General features: G+C 56.4%; 3 protein-coding genes across 6 annotated transcripts; 1 reads left to right on the top strand and 2 right to left on the bottom strand.

Moving 5' to 3' along the window:
- Window positions 1–3,523: 3,523 nt before the first annotated feature.
- On the bottom strand, window positions 3,524–12,137 carry NSFL1C (NSFL1 cofactor). The gene is made up of 9 exons (XM_030463319.1): window positions 11,973–12,137; window positions 10,436–10,533; window positions 9,547–9,621; window positions 8,515–8,680; window positions 8,120–8,212; window positions 7,405–7,514; window positions 6,841–6,978; window positions 6,298–6,462; window positions 3,524–5,258 (listed from the first exon to the last, which is right to left on the bottom strand). The coding sequence occupies exons 1-9, from the start codon at window positions 12,072–12,074 to the stop codon at window positions 5,096–5,098; spliced, it is 1,110 nt and encodes a 369-aa protein (XP_030319179.1). The 5' UTR covers window positions 12,075–12,137; the 3' UTR covers window positions 3,524–5,095.
- A 407-nt stretch (window positions 12,138–12,544) lies between these two features.
- Window positions 12,545–14,817, bottom strand: LOC103532206 (tyrosine-protein phosphatase non-receptor type substrate 1-like). The gene is made up of 5 exons (XM_030463313.1): window positions 14,492–14,817; window positions 13,803–14,153; window positions 13,325–13,639; window positions 12,853–13,194; window positions 12,545–12,766 (listed from the first exon to the last, which is right to left on the bottom strand). The coding sequence occupies exons 1-5, from the start codon at window positions 14,565–14,567 to the stop codon at window positions 12,663–12,665; spliced, it is 1,188 nt and encodes a 395-aa protein (XP_030319173.1). The 5' UTR covers window positions 14,568–14,817; the 3' UTR covers window positions 12,545–12,662.
- Window positions 14,818–15,705: 888 nt separating this feature from the next.
- On the top strand, window positions 15,706–18,842 carry LOC103532207 (signal-regulatory protein beta-1). 4 transcript variants are annotated; one of them, XM_030463320.1, is made up of 5 exons: window positions 15,706–15,973; window positions 16,714–17,064; window positions 17,184–17,385; window positions 17,753–17,795; window positions 18,282–18,510. In XM_030463320.1, the coding sequence occupies exons 1-5, from the start codon at window positions 15,901–15,903 to the stop codon at window positions 18,411–18,413; spliced, it is 801 nt and encodes a 266-aa protein (XP_030319180.1). In that variant the 5' UTR covers window positions 15,706–15,900; the 3' UTR covers window positions 18,414–18,510. The 4 variants fall into 4 exon arrangements, with proteins under 4 accessions (XP_030319180.1, XP_030319181.1, XP_030319183.1 ...); XM_030463321.1 differs by having other exon boundaries at window positions 15,708–15,973; window positions 17,756–17,795; XM_030463323.1 differs by lacking the exon at window positions 17,184–17,385 and having other exon boundaries at window positions 15,710–15,973; window positions 17,756–17,795; window positions 18,282–18,842.
- Window positions 18,843–20,052: the final 1,210 nt, after the last annotated feature.

Raw genomic sequence — 20,052 nt, 5'->3', positions numbered from 1 at the left:
CTTGGCAGAGCAAAAGCAGAGGAAAGAATGGGCGTCAGAGGACAGAAGGCACCCAGCAAAAGGCTGGCAAGGAAAGGGATGACACTGCCACTCTGCCTCTAGTCATCTGTTTGGCACATCCAGTCTCAGACAGTTCCTCAAAACCAGGCTCCTCTAGCTTAAACTCTGAGCCTAAATGCAGCAGCTGGGGCAGAACAAGAGAGGCAAAACCCTCTCCCTGCTCCCCTCCCCGGGTACCAAGAGGGATGTTAAGTTGGTGTTGGTGTCTCTGTGCCACACCCAAGCACCCGTCCTGCAGGGTTCAGCTAGAAGAATGTCTGTGTCACCTTCAGCTCAGCCTTGCCTTGTCTAAAAACCCTGAACTTCAGAGGCTGAGTCAGAACTTGGTTTATAAGCTACAGCACAACTGAGTCAGCAGCATCTCTCCTCACTGCTATCTCACTGACATCCCAGATAACAAATATCACTTGTGCTGGACCACAGCCAGAGCAGTGGGAGCCAAATCCCTGTCTCCCACCAGCATATTAAAGCATACATCTCTGTAAGAAAGCAAATACATCTCTCCCCACCCAAGAGGAAAGGAAAAACTCAAAAGGAAATAAAAAAAACCCGTTTTTTCTGGTTTTTTCCCTAGGCCATTTTGTGCCCACTCACCACACACAATTACATTTGGACCTCAGGAAATTGTACTCAGCACTTAATCCTCTGGCTCTTTGGCACTCATTTACTCCCCAGGTGCAAATAGCTGCATTTTCTGCTCACAGACCAGAAAGCCAACAGATGACCAAGAGTTACCTCCCTGAGTGGCTGTGGAGCTCTCACTCCCTGGCTGCTTCAGTGCACAATTATCTCCAGTGCAGGAAAGCTTTGTTTCTGTCCTGCTCAGATCCTCCCCAAGCCCTTTGTGGTGTTGCTCAGTGCCTTACAGGAGACAGCATCACCCGTTGGCTTTAGACACAAAGTCAGGATTGGGAGAGCAGCATGAGGAGCTTTCAGCCTGTCCCTGCCTGGCAGCAGGGCTCAGCTTTGTGCTGGAAAGGCAGATTTTGGTGAAAAGCCCCAAACTCCCTGCTAATCACTGCTGTACACGGGGCTACTTGCTGCAAGCAACGAGCTCTCTAACAATGCTGTTTGCCAGGGCCTGAAATCTCATCAAACCAGCTCACCAAGGCTCTGGAGCAAACCAACCCTGCCTCTTCCATGGCTACACTGCTCTTTTGCTACCAGGTGCTTAGAAATAGGTTTAGAAAGAACAGGGGAAAGCACTCAGCAACCCAGCAGCTCCACCCGTTTGTCTGTCACACAAACACTCAGCAAAAGGCTCAGAGGAGCCCCAGCTCTGCAGTTTAAGACACAAGGTCAGGTAGGAGCTTACTCACTGTGAGAGGAAGGTTCTGTACCCAGAACTCCCTTCTCCACTGCATCACCGGGAGGTCTTCTCTCTCAGGGCAGCCCAGGGCCCAGGAATGCAGCTCCAACCCAAGCCATGCTTAGGGTACAACCTGGAGACGAGCTGCACAGGCAGGGGAAAAGAGAAAATCAAATCAATCTAATGCCAGCAAATGAGATTTTCTTGGCAAGGAAGCAAGTGGCAGCATTTGGAAATGTTCCAGTTACAAAGCCTCCAAGGTTTTACCCCTCCTTGAGTGCTGGGACATGGCCAGGGGCACAGCTGCCTTCTCCTGGTGCAAGTTGTGACTTCCACGGCCACAAAGATGGATGAGACAGGAGGGGAAGGGCTGTGGCTGCCATGGGCCCCCTCAGGCAATAAAGAGTTAATGTAAGGAGGAGTCGTGATACCTACCTGAGTAAATAAGAACATCTGGAATCTATTCAGGAACTCCCAGCACTGGGACAGACAGGCTCAGTGCAGACAAGACAGAACAGCAAGTAAGATAAGCTGTGAGGAATGTAGGAAACAAGTCAGAAAACAACAAATCAGTAAATCAAGAGGGGCTTCACACAGGAGCTGTTTAAATGCCAAAGCTGTGGGCCTGCTGCATGACTACTTTGATGCCACTGTCTCTGGAATTGTGTCATTGGGAAGCCTGGGACTCATTTGGAAAACCTTCTGCTAGCTGGGAACCAGGAAGGATTTCTCTTCCTGTTCCTGTTGACCTCTCAGGATCCCCACTGCCAGCTGGCCCATCACCTGCAAGCAGCAGCTCCCTTGGGGCAGACTGGGTGGCAAAAAAAAAAATTCCAAGTGAAAACACTTCTTTGGGCAGAGAAAGAAAAAAAAGACACTTTTTCCTGAGTGTAAATATCAGCTCTAGGAAAGGCCAGTCTCAGGCTATGGCTCTGTTAGAACAAAGAGATGGAATGATAAAGGAAGGAGATTTTACTAAAGTCAAATAAATTCACTAGCAGCCATCACAAGCTGTCAGAAATGAGCATTTACCTTCCTGCAGGAGCACATCAAACACCATAAAGCTGCACCAGTGACAAGGAAGATTGTTTTCTTCACAAAATCAAGGTGTCTCCTTCCATCACCTCCTTTTTTCCCTGTTCCATTTTTTTCTCCCTTCCCCATTCATTAGCCTGGCTGTCCTTTCTACTTCAGAGCTTATTTGATAGTGACTCATTCCCCCAGCTCACAGAATGAGGCTGTTTCATACAGGAGATCTCAGGTGTCTTGCTTGCAGTTTGTTCCACAGCTCTTTTGTCAGCTCTGGTGGAAGATTCCCTGCTCTGGGTGCTGATAACACATCCCTGCTCTGCTGGGGCACTGCAGAGAGCCTGGGAGCTGGGCAGAGCCGATCCTGCAGCTCAGGACTCACAAAAACAGAAACCAAGAAGAGAATGAGAGGAGGAAGGAGTCAGCAGCAGCATCCCGGACGGCTCCCAGACCCGCAGGAGGAGCACAAGATGCAGAATTCATCAGGAGGAGCCTTGGAGGAGGCTCCTGAGCGGTGTCTCTGCAGCACTGCCACCCTCTGGCTCTGGGGAAAAAACGCTTTTCTTGGCCAAGAAGCCCAAAACTCCTCGGAACTCAGCACCTCTGGCAAGGAGAGAGAGGAGAGGAAACCTGGGTATGAGACAGCCCATCGGGCTGAGCAAACAACCCCTTGGGGTCAGCCACTACAGGGGGTGCTGGAACACCCCCAACCCTGATTTAATTTGGGGGAACCAGCACACCCAGCTCTTTGGTCCCCAGAATGCCAGGTGTGGGGACCAGGATTCCAGAACACCTCCAGTGAACAACTCAATCCCAGTGACCTCCCCCAAGGCAGCTGGGAGTGTATTTAGCTCCGAGGGAAATTCCCTTCCTGAATTCTCCCTGTGCTGGTTCCTGCAGCTGGCTGAGGGGGCAGAACATCCAGCACCAAGTGATGCAGGAGAACCCCAAGTTCACCCCCCCAGAAGGAGGGTTAAATATGGTGCTGAGGTTTTTAACTGAGGGCAGCTCAGGCTTGGGAAGCCTCTCACACTGCAACCCAAAGCAGGGAGAGCTGGCACCACATGCACATCATCCAAAACATGAAGACAGAGGAGGCATTATTACAGAAAGGGTCAAACACTCTTTTCCTATTTTGTGGGCTTTTAATGGTAGTTTTTTTCCACAATAATTTACAAATTTTGCTGTTATGCACATTATGTATCCATTTAGTGATGAAAGATGTTAATTCAGCTGCTCTCAGTCAGGAAACTGGTGTAAAAACACCCTTGCTGAGGTCTGGGATCTCCTCCCACAGTTTGGTGTTACTTGGGGCAGCCAAGCAGGTTCCTTGTGCTGAACCTGTCTGACCTGCTGGCCCTTCCCTGCCTGCACAGCCCTGGGATTTCTGGCACCAAGGGGAGGACCTGGAAGCTCCAGAGCACTGAGTGGGGGGAAACAGAGCACAGGGCTCCAGTGTGACTGAGGCAGGAAGGGGACAGCACGCCAAGAGCAGGGAAACCCAACCTCTCCCAGAGGGATCCCCCTGGGTTCAGCACAGCTTCAAGTTCTGCTCCAAAGCCCAGGGCTGGGAGGGCAGTTGGTGCCAAGACCCCTGGCACATTGCTAGACACCAACTGGTGTGTGTGTGATGCCACACCAGTGCTACCAGTCCCTCAAGTCTAGGCAGAAGGAATTGCCCTGCAGGATTCTGTTCAAAGGGAAGAAAGATATGGAGACCTGAGCCCAAAACACAAACACAGACCAGAGCTGGAGAATTCCAGGTGTTCAGCTACGTTAGTCCTCAGCAGAGGAAACAACCAAAGGGTACTACAGCCTCAAGTTTTCCACCTGAGCTGTTCCCATCATCTCCTTCACCTCTTAAAATAAAACTTGCTTTCCAGTAAGATAAACTCTGTTTGCCCTTTACTTTCAGTCACTTCAAGCTGAATCAGCTTTGTGCCTTCCTGGAAAGAAAAAGTCAGCAGCAGGGTTTCTCAGAGAAATGCAATCCAGCAAATGAAACCTGCAGGCAGTCAGGAGTGCTGGGCAGAGCAGGGGGTGCTGCAGTGACCGCCCTGAGAGTTCTGCTGGGGGAAGGAAAGTCAGGACTTTCTCCCCAAAAAAAGCCCAAGAAGAGAGTTAAACCTTGCACCTGTACAGACACGTTGGAGTTTTCCCCACACTGAGCAATGGCTGTTTGACAGACTCTTCCTCCACAGAGCTTTTACAGGTTACATTATGCTGCCAATCAGATCTCCCATTCTCGTGCAGTTTGTATTTAATGTGCAGAATTCAAGGGAGGACTTTGCAGTGGTCCCTGGAGGAGAGGGAAGAGTAAAAAAAGATTGTGATGAGCAGTCAGTCAGCATGGATGGAAACTGCTCCTGGGAGCTCCCTTCCCCCTGACCTTCCTCCCCTCTAAAGAGCTCAGTAACACAATCCACAGTGGTAACTGAACTCTCCTGGGAGAACTGGTGGCACAATAGGCTGCAGCTCCTTTCAAAATGGATTTGTTTCATTTATTTATTTTAGAGTCCACTGATCATCACAAAAAAAAAAAAAAAAAAAGAAGAAAAAAACCAGGGAAAATTCAACTAAAGAGGAAAAAAAAAAAAAAAAAAGTCCAACCAAGACCTAAGAACCCAGAGCTATGAGTAGATGTGAGCCTGTGCTGCAGGCTGTGGTGCAGGCAGGCTGGGGCAGAGCTGGGTTCCTTTATGTCAGCCTCTGAACGATGACAGCATTGAGCAGGTTGGCTTCCTTCAGGGTCTGGTTCTCATCAGCCAGCTCTGTGTTGGGGAAGGTGGTCATCAGGACAAAGCTGGTGGCAGCCATTGCTGGCCTGGCATCCACGATGAAGAGTCGGATATCCCGGATCCTGTCCCAGGGATCAAACACAGGAGGGAGCTCCCGTTACCCAGCAGCCTGGAAAAGCTCCTGGAACAGCAGCAGCCTGGCCTGACCCTTCCAGAGCACACAGCCCTGCAGTCCCTCTGCTTGCTGTGCAGCTGACAGAGGCCACAGCCACACAGCTCCCATTTAACCTCCTCCCTCTGCTCCTGTGGAGCAGAACAACCCCAGCTGCTTCCCAGGCTGAACACTTTCAGCTCAGTGTTCTTTCAGCTCAGTGTTCTCTCATCTCACACTGCCCAGCCAGGACATCTGTGCTGCCAGGAGGCTGTTTGGAACTGAAGGTTCTGAACCCTTCAGGATGAACAGAGCAACAAATTGCTCAGCACTGCTCTAAGTGACAGAGCTCATCACACACAGCAGAACCTGGATGGTGTCACTGGCCCAGAGCAGCCACAACAAGGAGGCTGGATCTGTTCCCTGCACCTGATCAGAGAAGGTTTTTGTCACTTCTTGCACGGTGCTTGATTCTTTTATGGCAACTGGAGGAATGAGTACAAACTGCCTCTGAGTATAAATGAGTATAAATGGTCTCTGAGACCAGATAGGAGAGAAGGATTTCAGGAGGGAAGTCTAACAAAGCAGCAGGACATAAAAGTCACCTCTGCTTGTCCAAGGGAACTGAACTAAAAGCACTCCTTGGTGCTCCATCCACCAGGAGAAGTCTGGCCTGAGCATTACAATTCCTGACCAGAGTTCCTCATCATCTAAAGCCCTTAGAAGAGATTCAGGTTTTTATAAATGATATTAAGGGAAGTTCTGCTGATAATACTGAAGCTCCCAGGTGCAGAACCAGTGGCCATAACCCATCACTATTGGGAAAGCAAATCCTATCCTTCCAACAGTTAAGGACTGCCTTCAAACCCCATGATGATTTAATTCCTCTTCACCCCTACAAAAGCATCCCCAGAGCTCCTACCACAGCCTAGCCAGAGCTTTAACCCTGCACCATCTGTGCAGAGCTGGCAGCACCAGTCAGCAACCTGTGTTTCTTGTTGTGTTTGTACCTGTGACTGTGGTTGAACTTCTGGACCAGCCTCCCCCCGTCAGCAAGCCGGATCTGGATGTTGGTGATGGGCTCTGACTCATCAATAGCAATGGCAGAACTGGCTTTGGCTTCATTCTCAGCCTGCTGGGCTGGTGAGCTGGTGCTCATCACCTGGGGCACAGTGCTGAGAGCAGGGAGACAGGAGGGGAGTGGTTACAAACCAAGGACTCACCTGCTCACAGGGTGCTGTCACCTGCAGTGTGTCACCTGCTGGGCCCCACTGCAGGGTTCTGACTCAAGGGACACCAAAGTGGCTGTTTAGGAGTCAACCAGCCAGCAGGAACCTGGCTAAAACTTCACGTCTATCTCTGAAGTACCACCCCCTGGATCTTCCCACATCCACAGGAACAGGGGAACCTGGAAACAGTTTCTCTAGGACATACCATGGTGGTTCCAAACTAAGGACCCACCCCAGTCCCACGGTGCCTTTTCCTCAGGAAGCAAAACTCCCCAGTGCCTCTGACACCAAACACCCAGCAAACCAGCACTGCTGTCTTCTCACCTGCCCAGCTTCTGTCCCTCTCCAGTAAAGGCTCTGAAGACACTTTTGGGTTTCACATACTCCTCATCACGGTGATCCTCCATATCCAGGTTCACTTGTCCGCCCCGCGCTAACCTGCGCAGCTCTGCCGGGACCTCCCTGCAAAGAGAAGCTCCTGAGGCAGCTGAACAAGTGAGGAAAGCACAGAGAAAAAGTGCCAGCCACAAACCTCAGGGCTGTCAGGAATCACAGCCAAAGCCTCGCTGATTTAACAGGGCAGACACACACTCCCTGTCACCAGACACCAATCCTTTCCCTGGAGTGACGTGACGCGTCAGGAATTCTCAGAACAAATCAAAACTTCTCTTTGTTCAGTTCAGACTCCCAAGGCCTCACACAACCCAAAGCCATCCCCCCCTTTATAGGAAGTAAACGTTCAACTCTGCCCTCCTATGGTTTCCACATTAAGAATTTAGCTCTTACAAGAAAGCTCAGATGAAATGTGCTGCTGGTTCAGCACCCCGTGTCCCACAGACTCCCGTGTCCCAGCACACAGGAATTTTTTCTCCCCCTCCTGCTACATACCCTCTGCGGATATCATCAAGGAACTGAGCATTGGATGGATCCTGGTAGCTCCTCAGTTCTCCACTGTCCAGACTGAACCCACTCTTCCAGAGCTTCAGCACAACGTGCACCTGCAGCAGCCCCAAACAACAATCAGCCTCGTGGAGCACCTCAGCAAGAACAATACCCAGAGGCTGAGGGGGAAGCTCCTGCCTGGCCTGGCAGAGGGACTTCAAGGTGCAGAAAACATTCCAGACAGATTCCTCTGGGCTGAGGGAAAATCCCAAGCACTGGCTCTGTAGCAGTCATGCTTCAGTGGCACCACAGACCCTTTTCTGATAAATGCAGTTGAAGAGCCAAGTGTGTGCCAGGTGAGGAGCCTACACCCAGCTCCTGCCATGGCCTAGGTGACATGATTTGGTGACAAACCATGCTGTGAGCTCCACATCTCTTCCACGGGTACACAAGTCCCTCTCCCAGAGCTCTTTACCCACTATTTTTCACAATCTGCATGTCTAAGGAATGCTCAGGTTCTTAATTAAAAGTTCACCAGAAAAACTGCTTAGCCAAGAGTACTATTTCCTGATCAGAAACCCCAGGAGATGCCGGATTCACCATCCCTCTGTCCTCTTGCATTTCTGTCAAGCTTTAGAACCCTCTGGGCTCACAAGCTAAGGAGCTGCAGCAGAAAAATCCCTCAGGCACCATCCACAAACCCCAAGGGAGTGATACTCACATCCTGGGCAGAGTTCTGCCTCCTCTCTCCTGCCACGTAAGCAGACTCCTCCTCTGGAGTGGCCCCGAGGCGATACCCACCCCCTGCAAAGGGCTGCAAAGAGAGAGGGAGCAAAGAGGTTACAGAGACACCAGCCCAGGAGAGCTGCTTCCCTCTCCTCAGCATCTTAAGGATGAAGAGGGGGGCTCTGTGGCAGCAGCAAAGCTTTGGTCCTGCAGGACAGCGACCACCTTGACAGGAAAAGCACAAAAAATCAGCTTCTCTTGCTGCTGTGCTGAGAGGAGTCCAGGCTCAGGTGGCATTTAAAGATCATCCCAGGACTCCACAGCACCAAAGAGCTGTGGCAGGAGAAGCTTTGGTGGGAACAGGGAATAGAAGGAAGAAGAACTCCTCACTTTAGGCTTGCTGGTCTCCCCACTGCTCTTGGCTGCCCTGTCCACAGCCACAGCTCCGTGTTCCTTTGCTCCTTTGAACAGATCCTCCACCAGCTCGTTGGGACTCTTCTTCCTGGGAGGGCCAACAATCTGCTGCCCACTTCTCTCTGAGCCTCCAGCATAAAACCTGACAGGGAGCAGAGGCACCTGGGTCAGAGTGGAGATGTGGCAGGGGCTTTACACCTGGGGTTTGTCCAGCTGGGAGCCACTCACAGAGCTCCTGCCCTGCAAACACTTTGGGTTTGTGTCAGTTACTGCAAAATGTCCCCAAAGCAGCAAAGGGAGAATTTAACTCCCTCAGACCCAGCAGGAGAAACATTCCAAGGCTGAGTTTCAGCCCAACATGACCTCCAGGGAGCCCCTGAGCTGCCAGAAGAATATTCCTAACAGGGAAGTGCAGCAGGGCACTGCTGGGAGATGGGATTTCCTGTGACAGGAGCAGCAGAGCTCACACAGCCCCCCCAGACACAGCCCCCCCAGACACAGCCCCCCCACAGGACATCAGGGCCAGCCCTCCCAGAGGTGACTTTCTCCCCAGGAAGCCATATTCCCACTGGAAAGGGAACCTACATTTTGATTTCCATCTCCAGAACCCATTGCTTTACCCTTAAGCAGCAATTCTAAAAAACCCCAGACCAAAAGCAGCCAGACCACAGTCCCTGCATTGTTCCCACACTTCTCTTCCTATGGACACAGAGGATCAGCTGGGATTTTTTCTGTTCCTAACAACATTTCTTTTTCCACATCCTTCCCTAGGCTTTCCCTCAGCACCAGTGACAAAGCCTGGTGGGCACACAGGACCTGCTGATGCAGAGCCCCTGCTCTGACCACCCCAGACCTGAGATCTCTCTCTAGAGGAACTTCCTGTCAGCTTCCATCTGCTTTTGGGAAAAAAACCCAAAATAAAACAGAACAACCCTGTGCCCAAGAGGCAAACCAGCACAGAAGGGCAGGAACACACACACACACACAGCTTGTAAGTCTTTAACTTACCTCTGTCCTTCCTCCTCCTCATCATCATCCTCCTGTGCATGAACAAGGTCTCTGAAGGATGTCACTCTGTGGTCACTGCAAAAATGTCACCAGGGCAGAGCATCAGCCTCAGGACACAGAGTGGGGCTGCCCCAGTTCTGCTCTCTCTGACTCCTGACCCCATTCCAACAGGAGATCAGCTCCTGGAGCAGGAACCAGGAGCAGGCAGAAAGCTCAGGAGCAGAGAGTCCTCCCTCCCCTCCTCCTCTCCTGGATTTTGTTGCCTCCTTCAAAACCCAACACTTCCCAAACCCAAGTTTCTCTTCCAGGCCCCAGGACAGTCCCTCCCCCACCCTGTCCTCCTCTTCTTGTTGCTTCTGCCAAGGCTGTGACCCAAACTGGGATCTTCTGCATTCACCAACACCACTCTTCTTTCAGGACAAACTCCTTCTCTTTAAAACTGGGCACTATTTCCCTGCTGCACAAGGATTTGGTAGGGCAAAATTAACTTATTATTTCTAAAAGGCTCCACTTGATCAGCTCTGGCAGCACAGAAATTCAGTTTCTTTTTCCTTTCCTGTGGAGGAACAAACTGCAGGAAGAAACACACCAGCAGCTGGTGTGAGGTCCTTCTGACCCCAAGAGACAAACTGAGTTTTCCCTGAGCAAGGAGACAAGTTCCTGACTCATCCCTGGGATAGCAGTGCAACATCTGGGCTCCTGATGCCCAAACCCTGGGGTTTTACCCATTCCTAGAGAGCCAGACAAGGGGAAGCAGAGAGCTGTTTCTCCTGGAAATCACCACACAGCAATGCTTTGGCCACAGCTAAATGTTTTCACACCACCAGTTCTCACTCTTTGGGTTCAGGAGTCACCAAGGGATGGGCAGGAGCTGCAGGTCCCCCCTCACCTGGCTGCAGTGCCCCTGGAGACAGAGCTGGGTGCTGGCTGGGGCAGGGTCAGGATGTCCTCATCACCCCCATCCTCATAGAAACTGGCAAGTGCAATCTGGGGAGGGAATGGAAGGGAAGGAAAAGCCATCAGGAGAGCAAACGTGGCAGGACAATGGGAAAACCACACCCAAGGAACACACCTTGGGCAGAGAGCTTCTGACACGTTGGACTTCTTAGGATGCACCAACACTACAGACACTTCAGAGAGCTTCCCCCTCTGGGGGGTAAAGAGGAGGCTTTGCCAACTTCCAGAGTGATGGCAGGACAGGCACCAGGACAGCCACCAGGACTGGCATCAGGACAGGACAGCCACCAGGACAGCCACCAGGACAGGACAGCCACCAGGACTGCCACCAGGACTGCCACCAGGACAGGACAGCCACCAGGACTGCCACCAGGACAGGCACCAGGACTGCCACCAGGACTGCCACCAGGACTGCCACCAGGACTGCCACCAGGACAGCCACCAGGACAGGACAGCCACCAGGACTGCCACCAGGACTGGCACCAGGACAGGACAGCCACCAGGACAGCCACCAGGACTGCCACCAGGACTGCCACCAGGACAGGACAGCCACCAGGACTGCCACCAGGACTGCCACCAGGACTGCCACCAGGACAGGACTGCCACCAGGACTGCCACCAGGACTGCCACCAGGACTGCCACCAGGACAGCCACCAGGACAGGACAGCCACCAGGACTGCCACCAGGACAGCCACCAGGACTGCCACCAGGACTGGCACCAGGACAGCCACCAGGACAGCCACCAGGACAGCCACCAGGACTGCCACCAGGACAGGACAGGCACCAGGACTGCCACCAGGACTGCCACCAGGACTGCCACCAGGACAGGACAGCCACCAGGACAGCCACCAGGACAGCCACCAGAACTGCCACCAGAACTGCCACCAGGACAGAGCAGCCTCCCTGACCCGAGACTCTTCTTCTGCAATATTTCCACAGGGCTTCTGCTCAAATCCCTCCTCTGTAACAACTGCTGTTGCGACATCCCCGAGTGACCTCGGAGCTGATTCCAGGCTGCCAGGCGGTGGGAGGGGGGTGGGAGGCCGGGGGGGGTCAGACCGATGGCCGATTCCCCCCCCCCGGTTTGAGGGTGCCGAGACTACTGCTGGCAGAATGAGCACCAGAGCACCAAGAGCTTCGAGAGCGTTCAAAGGAAAAGCAAACCAAAGCGGCAAACTCCAGACCCGCGCGGTTCCTGGCCCCGTGCTAGAAATTATCACAAATTAACCAGAGAAGCAGAACAGGCTCGGGCCCCGCCGCACCGGATAACGCGACCCTCGCCGCCCGGCGACGGACCGGGGACTCGGGAGGGACGGCCGGACAAAGCCGGAGCCTCCATCAGCCCGAGCTGCCGGCCCGGTGCTGCCCCCCGGCCCCGACACCGCCACGGCCTCCAGGGCCGCGGCCCCACCGCCGAACCCCTTCAGCGTGAGGGGATGGAGACGGGGCAGGGGAGAGCGGCGGAATACCTGGAGGTCCCATCCGGAGGACTCCAGGAAGAATCGCGCTCGCTCCTCCTCGACGCCGGTGACGGCCACGAACTCCCTCAGCGCCTCCTCCCTGTCCGCCATCTTCCCGCCGTGCACCGCACAAACCCCGCCGGCCACCCGCGGCCCGCCCGCTGTGCACCGCACATAGCAGTCCGGGCGGAAACAACCAGCGAGAGGAGCTGCTGCCTTCACCGCTGCACAGCGACCCCTGGCGGACCGGAGGAGCGAGGCACCGAGTCCCGGTGAGAGTCCCGGTGTGAGCAGAGAGAGCTCCGGTGTGAGCAGAGAGAGCTCCGGTGTGAGCAGAGAGAGCCCCGGTGTGAGCAGAGCCCCGGTGTGAGCAGAGAGAGCGCCGGTGTGAGCAGAGAGAGCCCCGGTGTGAGCAGAGAGAGCTCCGGTGAGAGCAGAGAGAGTCCCGGTGAGAGCAGAGAGAGCCCCGGTGTGAGCAGAGCCCCGGTGTGAGCAGAGCCCGTCCCCGGGGTGCTCCCCTCCTGTCCCCTCTCCTCTTTCCCTCCCGTCCGTTCCCGGTAACCGGTGGGGTGTACTGGGCACTCTCAGCATCCCTGCCCGTTTATTTCCAGGTACACCCGACAACTCTGTCACCCGCGGCCCAACAAACTGCGGGGAGACCCGGAGAGGTCCGGGGGCAGCGTCCCCGTGGTTCCCTCCTCACGCCATCATGCGCTTGAAGAGGCAGAGGAGGAGCCCCCCAAGGAGCCCCTTCTCCAGCAGGACACCAAGCCACAGGGCAGGGCTGGACAGGAGGCTGCCACCTGAGGTGGGGACAAGAGAACATCAGTGGCCAGGGCTCAGCGAGAGCCCGACACACCGCGGGGACCCGGTGCCTCTCACACGTCACCTTGGCTCTGTCCGCCGGTGCCCTCCTGGGCTGGGACAGTGACCCGCAGTGCAGCCAGCTCGCTGAGGGGCTCCTGCCCATCGTGCACCACTCTGCAGGTGAACACCGACCCGTTCCTCTCCACCGTGGCTTGCAGCTCCACCTGGCTCCTCAGCTCAAACAACCCCCGCCGCGTCTCCACCGCCCGCGAGACGTTCTCCACCTTCATCTCCATCCCGTTCTCCAGCCAGGTGACGGACACCTCTCCCGGGTAAAACCCCTCCAGCTGGCAGGAGAAGGTCACCGTCCCGTTCGGCTCCACGGGGCCGGGGGGCTCGGCCACCACACGCACTCTGGGGGGCACTGGGGAGAGAGGCGGCGCCTGGAGCCCGGCGTCCCGCGGCTCCGCTGCCCGCAGGGTGCCCGCTCCCTGCCCCGCGCCCCCAGCCCCGCGGGACCCGGGCACCCCTGGCCGGGCCCCCCCAGCCCTCACCTCGCAGGACCTTGCTGAGCTGGAAGGTCTCCCTCAGCGGGGCCCTCAGCGTGGGGTGCTGCACCTCGCAGACGAGCTGCGAGCGGACGTCCTCCTCCTGCAGCGTCACCGTCACCGAGCTGGACATGTCGTAGGAGGATTTTGTCCTCCCGGGGGTGACCCGGAGCTGCTGAGCGGAGATGGAGGCCGCGTCCTTCAACCACCTCATGGCGATGTTTTCGGGGTAGAACCCTCCAGACACGCAGGTGACGGACACCGACTGCCCCGGCCCCACTCTGTGCTGGGGCCCGGACACCACCGGGGGGGTGGGTTTGGCTGTGGGGAGAAGTGTGGGACCCTCAGACCGGGCTCTGCCAGCCCTGCCCGGCCCCAGGGCCTCCCTTGAGGACCCGGATGAGCCTGTCTCCCATCCCTCCTGAGCAGACCCCGCCAGGACAGGCTGGTTCCCAGCAGGAGCTGCTCTGACAGCCCCACTCACCACGGACAGACACCTCCGTGCCCTTCCCGTGCTGGAACATCTCATCCACACCAAACCGTTTGCGGAACTTGACACAGTAATAGGTGCCAGCATCCTCGGGGCCAACATCCCGGAGGTAGATGCTGAAATCTGTGTAGAATCCAGGCTCTGCCCTGATCACACGGGGGAACACGCCGTTCTGGTCATAAACAGTCTCATTCCCCATGCCCCAGCCCTTCAGCCACTTCAGGGGGCCAGCGGGACCATATCCAGATGTGGTGCAGATCAGGGTGAGCGTTTCCCCCGCTGTCACTGACACCTTGTCCTGGGGCTGATGCAGCTGGAAGCCTTCACTCACCTGGGCACCCACACCTGGGCACAGTGACAGGAGGGGTTGGGGCTGGTGGAGCCCAGCACTGGGCAAGGGACAGACCTCAAGCCCAGTACAAGGGACAGAGGGAAGTTCCCATCTCTTGCCCCCCAGGGTAGGTGACACTGCTGGGGACTGCATGATGGGGAGGACCCAGTGCCCCCAGAATGTGCTGCAGTGAAACCAACTCTTTGGCTGGGGCTAAAAGCAAACTGGAAGGGAGGAAGTGAGAGCAAAGAGCCAGATACCCATGGGCATGGGGAAGCAGAGCCCTGCCAGCCCAGGGGTGGTGGGTGCTGGGAAAGGAAAGGGACTGGGGCTGTACGGGGCCCCCACTCACCCAGGGATCTCCAGAGCAGGAGCAGCAGCAGGCTGGTGAGTTGAAGGGCCCATGGTGAAGCCATGGGGATTCCCATGTCCTGCTCTCCAAGGCCTTGGCTCAGCTTGGCTCGGCGCAGTTTGGCTCAGCAGACACCGGGCAGTAACTCCACTGGCCAAAGGGAAGGAAGAGTTTCACTGCTGGCCCAGTTCCTCCACGGGTCCCTTGCACAAATCCCAGCTGGTTTCTGCATTCATCACGCCATCTCATGTCACAGGGCTGGTCCTTGTCAGTGATGTCTGTCCTGCTTCCCCACCCATCTGTGCCATGGCCACCGGCACCAGCTGGCCAGAGAGAAGCTCCTGATCATAGAATCAGAACTGGCTGGGTTGGAAGGGACCTCAGAGATCATCAAGTCCAACCCTTGATCCACTCCCCCCGTGGTTCCCAGCCCATGGCACTCAGTGCCACATCCAGGCTCTTTGGAAAGATCTCCAGACACGGAGAATCCACTACTTCCCTGGGCAGCCCATTCCAATGCCTGATCACCCTCTCCAGAAAGAAATTCTTTCTCATCTCCAACCTAAACCTCCCCTGGCACAACTTGAGACCCTTTGTGCCCTCTTGTCTTGCTGAGAGTTGCCTGGGAAAAGAGCCCAACCCCCCCCTGGCTCCAACCTCCTTTCAGGGAGTTGGAGAGAGTGATGAGGTCTCCCCTGAGCCTCCTCTTCTCCAGCCTCAACACCCCCAGCTCTCTCAGCCTCTCCTCATAGAATCTGTGCTGGATCCCTTCACCAGCCCAGTTGCCTCCTTTGGACCTGCTCCAGGACCTCAATCTCCTTCCTAAACTGAGGGGCCCAGAACTGGACACAGGACTCAAGCTGTGGCCTCACCAGAGCTGAGCACAGGGGCAGATCTGGCACATTGTCCCAGACACAGCTGAGCCGTGGCACCTCAGGGTGTCAGGGGGACACCCACCCCCTGCCCGGCCACCGGCTGGCATCTCCAAGGGGTTCGTGAGGCAGAGAATCACAGAATCATCACATCACTTCCCTTAGAAAAGCCCTCTAACATCATGCAGTCCAACCATTACCCAGGCCACCGCTGAGCCCTGCCCCTCAGCATCACATCGCCACGGCTTTGAAACCCCCCCAGGGATGGGGACTCCACCACCGCCCCGGGCAGAGCTCGCCCTCAGCCCCCCCGCAGCCCAAGGGGGGGCAGAACCCCCTGCCCAGAGCAGCCCCCGCCGTCGGGGGGGCCCCGCAGGCGCTTGGTCCCCGGCCGATGCCCTCGGGGTCGAATCGCGGCGGAGCTCCCCGGAGCAGGCACCACAAGTGTTAACAGCCCGCGGCCGCTCGCCTCAATTTCCTGTCCCGCTTCTCCTTTTCCTTCTCCCGCAGCCGGAGCCCAAATTTCGGACAGTGCCGATGGCCTGGCGAGCAGCTGCGGCGGCTCAGCTCCTGCTCGGGCAGCTCAGCCTCTTCGCCCTCCGGCTCTCGGGTGAGTCCGGAGCGAAGGGGGCAGCAGCCCCCCAACTCCTCCTCTCTCCTGCCCCGCTGCTGCCCGGGGGAGCGGCGGGGAGAGGCCCGGTAGCCGCGAGCAGGAGGGCAAAGCGGACCGGGGGGACGGGACCTTCCTCCAACCACCGCTTTTTGGGGGTGTTCGGGGGCTGCCGGGGGCAAGGAGGGAGGGATGCTCGGCGTCGGGACTCGGGGGTGCGGAGCCCCGAGGTGCGAGCACAGAGCCCCGGGGGTGCAGAGCTCAGCCCTGAGGCGTCCGATCCGAAGGTAACGGGGGGCTTTGGGCAGGAGGGGTTTGGGGGTTGTATATCCCTGCTCTGAGGCACTCCTGGCCGGGGGAGCACAGCTCCGGCCTGTGAACGCCCATTCCCGGCAGAGCCCCAGGAATCCCAGCGCCTCTTGTGCAGAGCCAGGGCGTTAATGTTTAACAACACTCGGGAGTTTTTCCTGCCAGGAATTCCCCTTGGCTCCCTCTGTACCACTCCGGACTCCGAACCCCCGCAGAGCCGCTGGTTAACGACACGGCATGGGATGCAAATTTGTCCCTTGTTGGTTTTTAACCTGGCTCCCGCCGCTCCCAGTGCCGCCAGTTTCTCTCTGCCACGTCCCGGGATATTTCTCAGCTGAGCTGCTGCAAACTGGGAGCGAGTCGGGGCCTGTGAAACGAGCTCTTGTCTGGCTCCGTGGCTCAGCCCCAACCTCTCCTGTCACTGTGCCCAGGTGTGGGTGCCCAGGTGAGTGAAGGCTTCCAGCTGCAGCAGCCTCAGGACAAGGTGTCAGTGACAGCGGGGGAAACGCTCACCTTGACCTGCACCACATCTGGATATGGTCCTCCTGGCCCCCTGAAGTGGCTGAAGGGCTGGGGCATGGGGAATGAGACTGTTTATGACCAGAACAGCGTGTTCCCCCGTGTGACCAGGGCAGAGCCTGGATCCAACACAGATTTCAGCATCTACCTCCGGGATGTTGGCCCCGAGGATGCTGGCACCTATTACTGTGTCAAGTTCCGCAAACGGTTTGGTGTGGATGAGATGTTCCAGCACGGGAAGGGCACAGAGGTGTCCCTGCATGGTGAGCCCAGTGGGATGATGCTCCCCAGACCCCCCTCCCACAGCCCCCAACCTGCCCGCAGTGGGGTCCCCTGCCCCACTCCTACCACCCTCACCCTGCTCTGCCTTGGATCTCCACAGAGACAGCCCTGGTTCCTGGCATGGTGGCTGCAGTCGTAGTGCTCTGCTGCCTGCTTCTCCTCGGCCTTCTCGTTGCCTTCTGCATTCACAGGAGGAAGCAGCGAGGCCAGGCAGAGAGCCATTGCCTGTCTGGGCCAGCAGCCATGGGCAGCTTCTTGCCCGTCCCTCTGAGGTGCTGTGCCCGGACCCCCAGCACCCCCCGGTTCGTACCTACCACTTCTTCCTTCTGCTCCCCTAGATGAGCAAACTGCCTTATCCCTCTGCCTTATCCCACTTTCCTCTCCCTCTGGAGCAGTGATTTTCCCTGGAAAATGTCCTTTGCCCTCAGGCACACTGCTGTGCTGCACTGCTTCTCTCTGTGTTTCATGTGTGTGGGGAGGGAGCACCCTGCAGCCCCTCACCCCTCTGTCTGAGCCCTTGTCCCTCTCCTCTACCTTCAGCATGGGCATCATGTCTGGCCACAGGCCCAAGAGCCCAGCCAAAGTTCAGGAGGGGAATTGAGGAGAGCTGTACTGGGTGGGAAGGGGTCTCAGTTTCCTTGAGCTCTAATGGCCACAATTCTCCCCCAGCAGCAAAGTCCCTGATGCAGAGACCTCACATCTGTCCAGCCAGGTAAGACACAGGGAAGAGCATCCTTGTGCTGATGCCCCGGCTCGCAGGGGCTCTGCCAGGCTGTGGGGCTAGGGTGGGCACTGGGTGGGTGCTGGGTGGGCACCGGGGGTGGTGCAGGGCCACTCGTGCAGCTGTGGCACCACCATCCCAGCTTCAGCCTGCCCTGAGGGTTATTTCTTGCAAGATTTTTCTGGTGACGGCACTGTGTGTGTGTGTCTGTGTGTGTGTGTATTTGTGTGTGTATGTGTGTATTTGTGTGTCTGTGTGTATTTGTGTGTCTGTGTCTGTGTGTGTGTTTGTGTGTCTGTGTGTGTCTGTGTGTCTGTGTGTGTGTCTGTGTGTCTGTGTGTGTGTATTTGTGTGTCTGTGTGTGTGTTTGTGTGTCTGTGTGTGTCTGTGTGTGTGTGTGTGTATTTGTGTGTCTGTGTGTGTGTATTTGTGTGTCTGTGTGTGTGTATTTGTGTCTGTGTGCCTGTGCTCCTGCAGCTCCACAGGAAGGATGAACACGAGATCCACTACGCCGACCTCCAGCCCCTGCCCACAGCCCCACGGCACGGCAGGACCCTTCCCCCCCCATCCTGCTCTGAGTACGCCAGTGTGCGGGTGGCTGCCAAGTGACATGTGGCACTGCCACCTGAGGAGCTCCTTCAGGAGAGGGAGCAGGGACGTTTCTGCAGGGCACAAGAAGGAAGAAGTGGATCTGCCTGCGTGGCACAGCCCGGCCTGAGTTCAGCACGCTGTGCTCGGTTCTGGAAAAGCTCCCCATAACCATTCCTGTCTCAGCAGTGGTGCTGGGTGAGGCTCTGGGATGGACCTGCAGTGCTCAGGACTCAGTAACCATCTCAAGCACAAGATCAGGCCACGGGCTGAGCACCTCTGCCTGGTGCAAGCCATGCAGTGCCAATGGCTCCAGGAGGACCCCAGCCTCACCTGTCTGCACCAGCACAGGCCACCCCAGGCCTGTCCCAGCTCAACAGGTCCATAAGTTGTGTTATCGAGCCCGTCTTCATTAAAGCCAACAAACAGCCCTCCAGCCCTGCTGTGTTCAGAGACAGAGAAATACTTCCAGTCCTGTGGGGTCCTGGCAGATGTGTGGCCTCCACAGCCCTGTCCCAGTTTGCCCCATCCCTGCTCACCCTGCAGCCACCAGGATCCCACCAAACCAGCACCTCCTGACCCTGCACAGGGCAGCTCTCAGGAACAGCTCGTGGACCAAAGCCCAGCCCTTGCCCAGCTCTCCCAAAGGGGCAGGTATCTGGGGGCAGGGTTCATGGTAAATGATTTAAAAGCAGGGCAGCTGGCAGCAGCCAGCCCTTCCACCCCTGCTTCCCAACCCGTGCTCCAGACAGTCCATATACATCTGCTCCATGCAGCTCCTCTGCTCTGTGCAAGTCTTTTCCGAGCTCAGCCCCTGCTCCAAGCACTTCTGCTGCAGGCACATTGCTCCATCCACACCTCGTGCTCCATGCACATCTGCTCCGTGCACTTCTCCTGCTTGCTGCCCACTCCCGAGGGCAGGGGGCTGGTGGCTGGGGATGGATCATGGTGCCACCTATGGTGTGCTCCACGATGGGCACCCCCGCAGCTCCCAGCTGCCCCCCAGCACGATGTACACACACACACACACGTAGCAGATGCTCCCACTGCCCCGTGTGCTGGGCTGAGGGTGAAATGTGCTTTTCAGGCAGAGGAACTGGCAGTCTGGGCTGCCTGTAACTTTGAAAGCTGCTGCGGCCGCCAAGTTCCAACTTTTATCAACTTTTTGAATCAAAAAAAAGGGAAGTGAGGGAAGACGTGGGGGGGGGGAAACCAGCAGCCTCTGAGTGCCCGGGGGAGCCTGGGTGTCTGGCAAAGATCCTCTGGGGGAGAGATTGGTGATGGGGGGAGAGAAGCTGCCACTGCAATTCATTTGCACTACCTCATAAGCATCCCCTGCTGATGGGGGGAAGGGGGTTGCAGTGTGGGGGTATCTCTTTTCTTGGGAGCAGCTTGGGGGCACTCAGCACCCTGCAGGTAGGGCAGTGGCAGGTAGGGCAGTGGCAGGTTGTTTGCCGGGGGCTGTCCGACCTCTGCCAAGGGAGGACGCTGAAGTTGGCAGGAAGCTGAGGTCAGGATTGAGAGGACAGAGGGGGTATGCAAATTAAGGACAGGGTAAGTATAAGGATAGGACAAGTATAAGGATAGACCTTGAGGGCAAGGGGAAATGAAATTCACGGGGATTTAGGTTTTTTTAAAGCACGGGGCTGAGTCAGGAGGT

Source organism: Calypte anna, chromosome 20 (assembly GCF_003957555.1).
Source record: "Calypte anna isolate BGI_N300 chromosome 20, bCalAnn1_v1.p, whole genome shotgun sequence".
NCBI classification, from domain to species: Eukaryota; Metazoa; Chordata; class Aves; order Apodiformes; family Trochilidae; genus Calypte; species Calypte anna.
This window is presented reverse-complemented; position numbering and strand designations above follow the sequence as displayed.

Coding starts and splice junctions, on each gene's coding strand:
- LOC103532207 (XM_030463320.1), top strand. CDS start 15,901: ATGGCCTGGCGAGCAGCTGCGGCGGCTCAGCTCCTGCTCGGGCAGCTC. Junction 15,974..16,713: donor CTTCGCCCTCCGGCTCTCGG/GTGAGTCCGGAG, acceptor CACTGTGCCCAG/GTGTGGGTGCCCAGGTGAGT. Junction 17,065..17,183: donor CACAGAGGTGTCCCTGCATG/GTGAGCCCAGTG, acceptor GGATCTCCACAG/AGACAGCCCTGGTTCCTGGC.
- NSFL1C (XM_030463319.1), bottom strand. CDS start 12,074: ATGGCGGACAGGGAGGAGGCGCTGAGGGAGTTCGTGGCCGTCACCGGC. Junction 7,515..8,119: donor GGCAGAACTCTGCCCAGGAT/GTGAGTATCACT, acceptor GGGCTGCTGCAG/GTGCACGTTGTGCTGAAGCT. Junction 6,463..6,840: donor GAGGGACAGAAGCTGGGCAG/GTGAGAAGACAG, acceptor CCCTGCTCTCAG/CACTGTGCCCCAGGTGATGA.
- LOC103532206 (XM_030463313.1), bottom strand. CDS start 14,567: ATGGGAATCCCCATGGCTTCACCATGGGCCCTTCAACTCACCAGCCTG. Junction 13,195..13,324: donor GCTCAGCAAGGTCCTGCGAG/GTGAGGGCTGGG, acceptor CTCTCTCCCCAG/TGCCCCCCAGAGTGCGTGTG. Junction 12,767..12,852: donor CACCGGCGGACAGAGCCAAG/GTGACGTGTGAG, acceptor TCCCCACCTCAG/GTGGCAGCCTCCTGTCCAGC.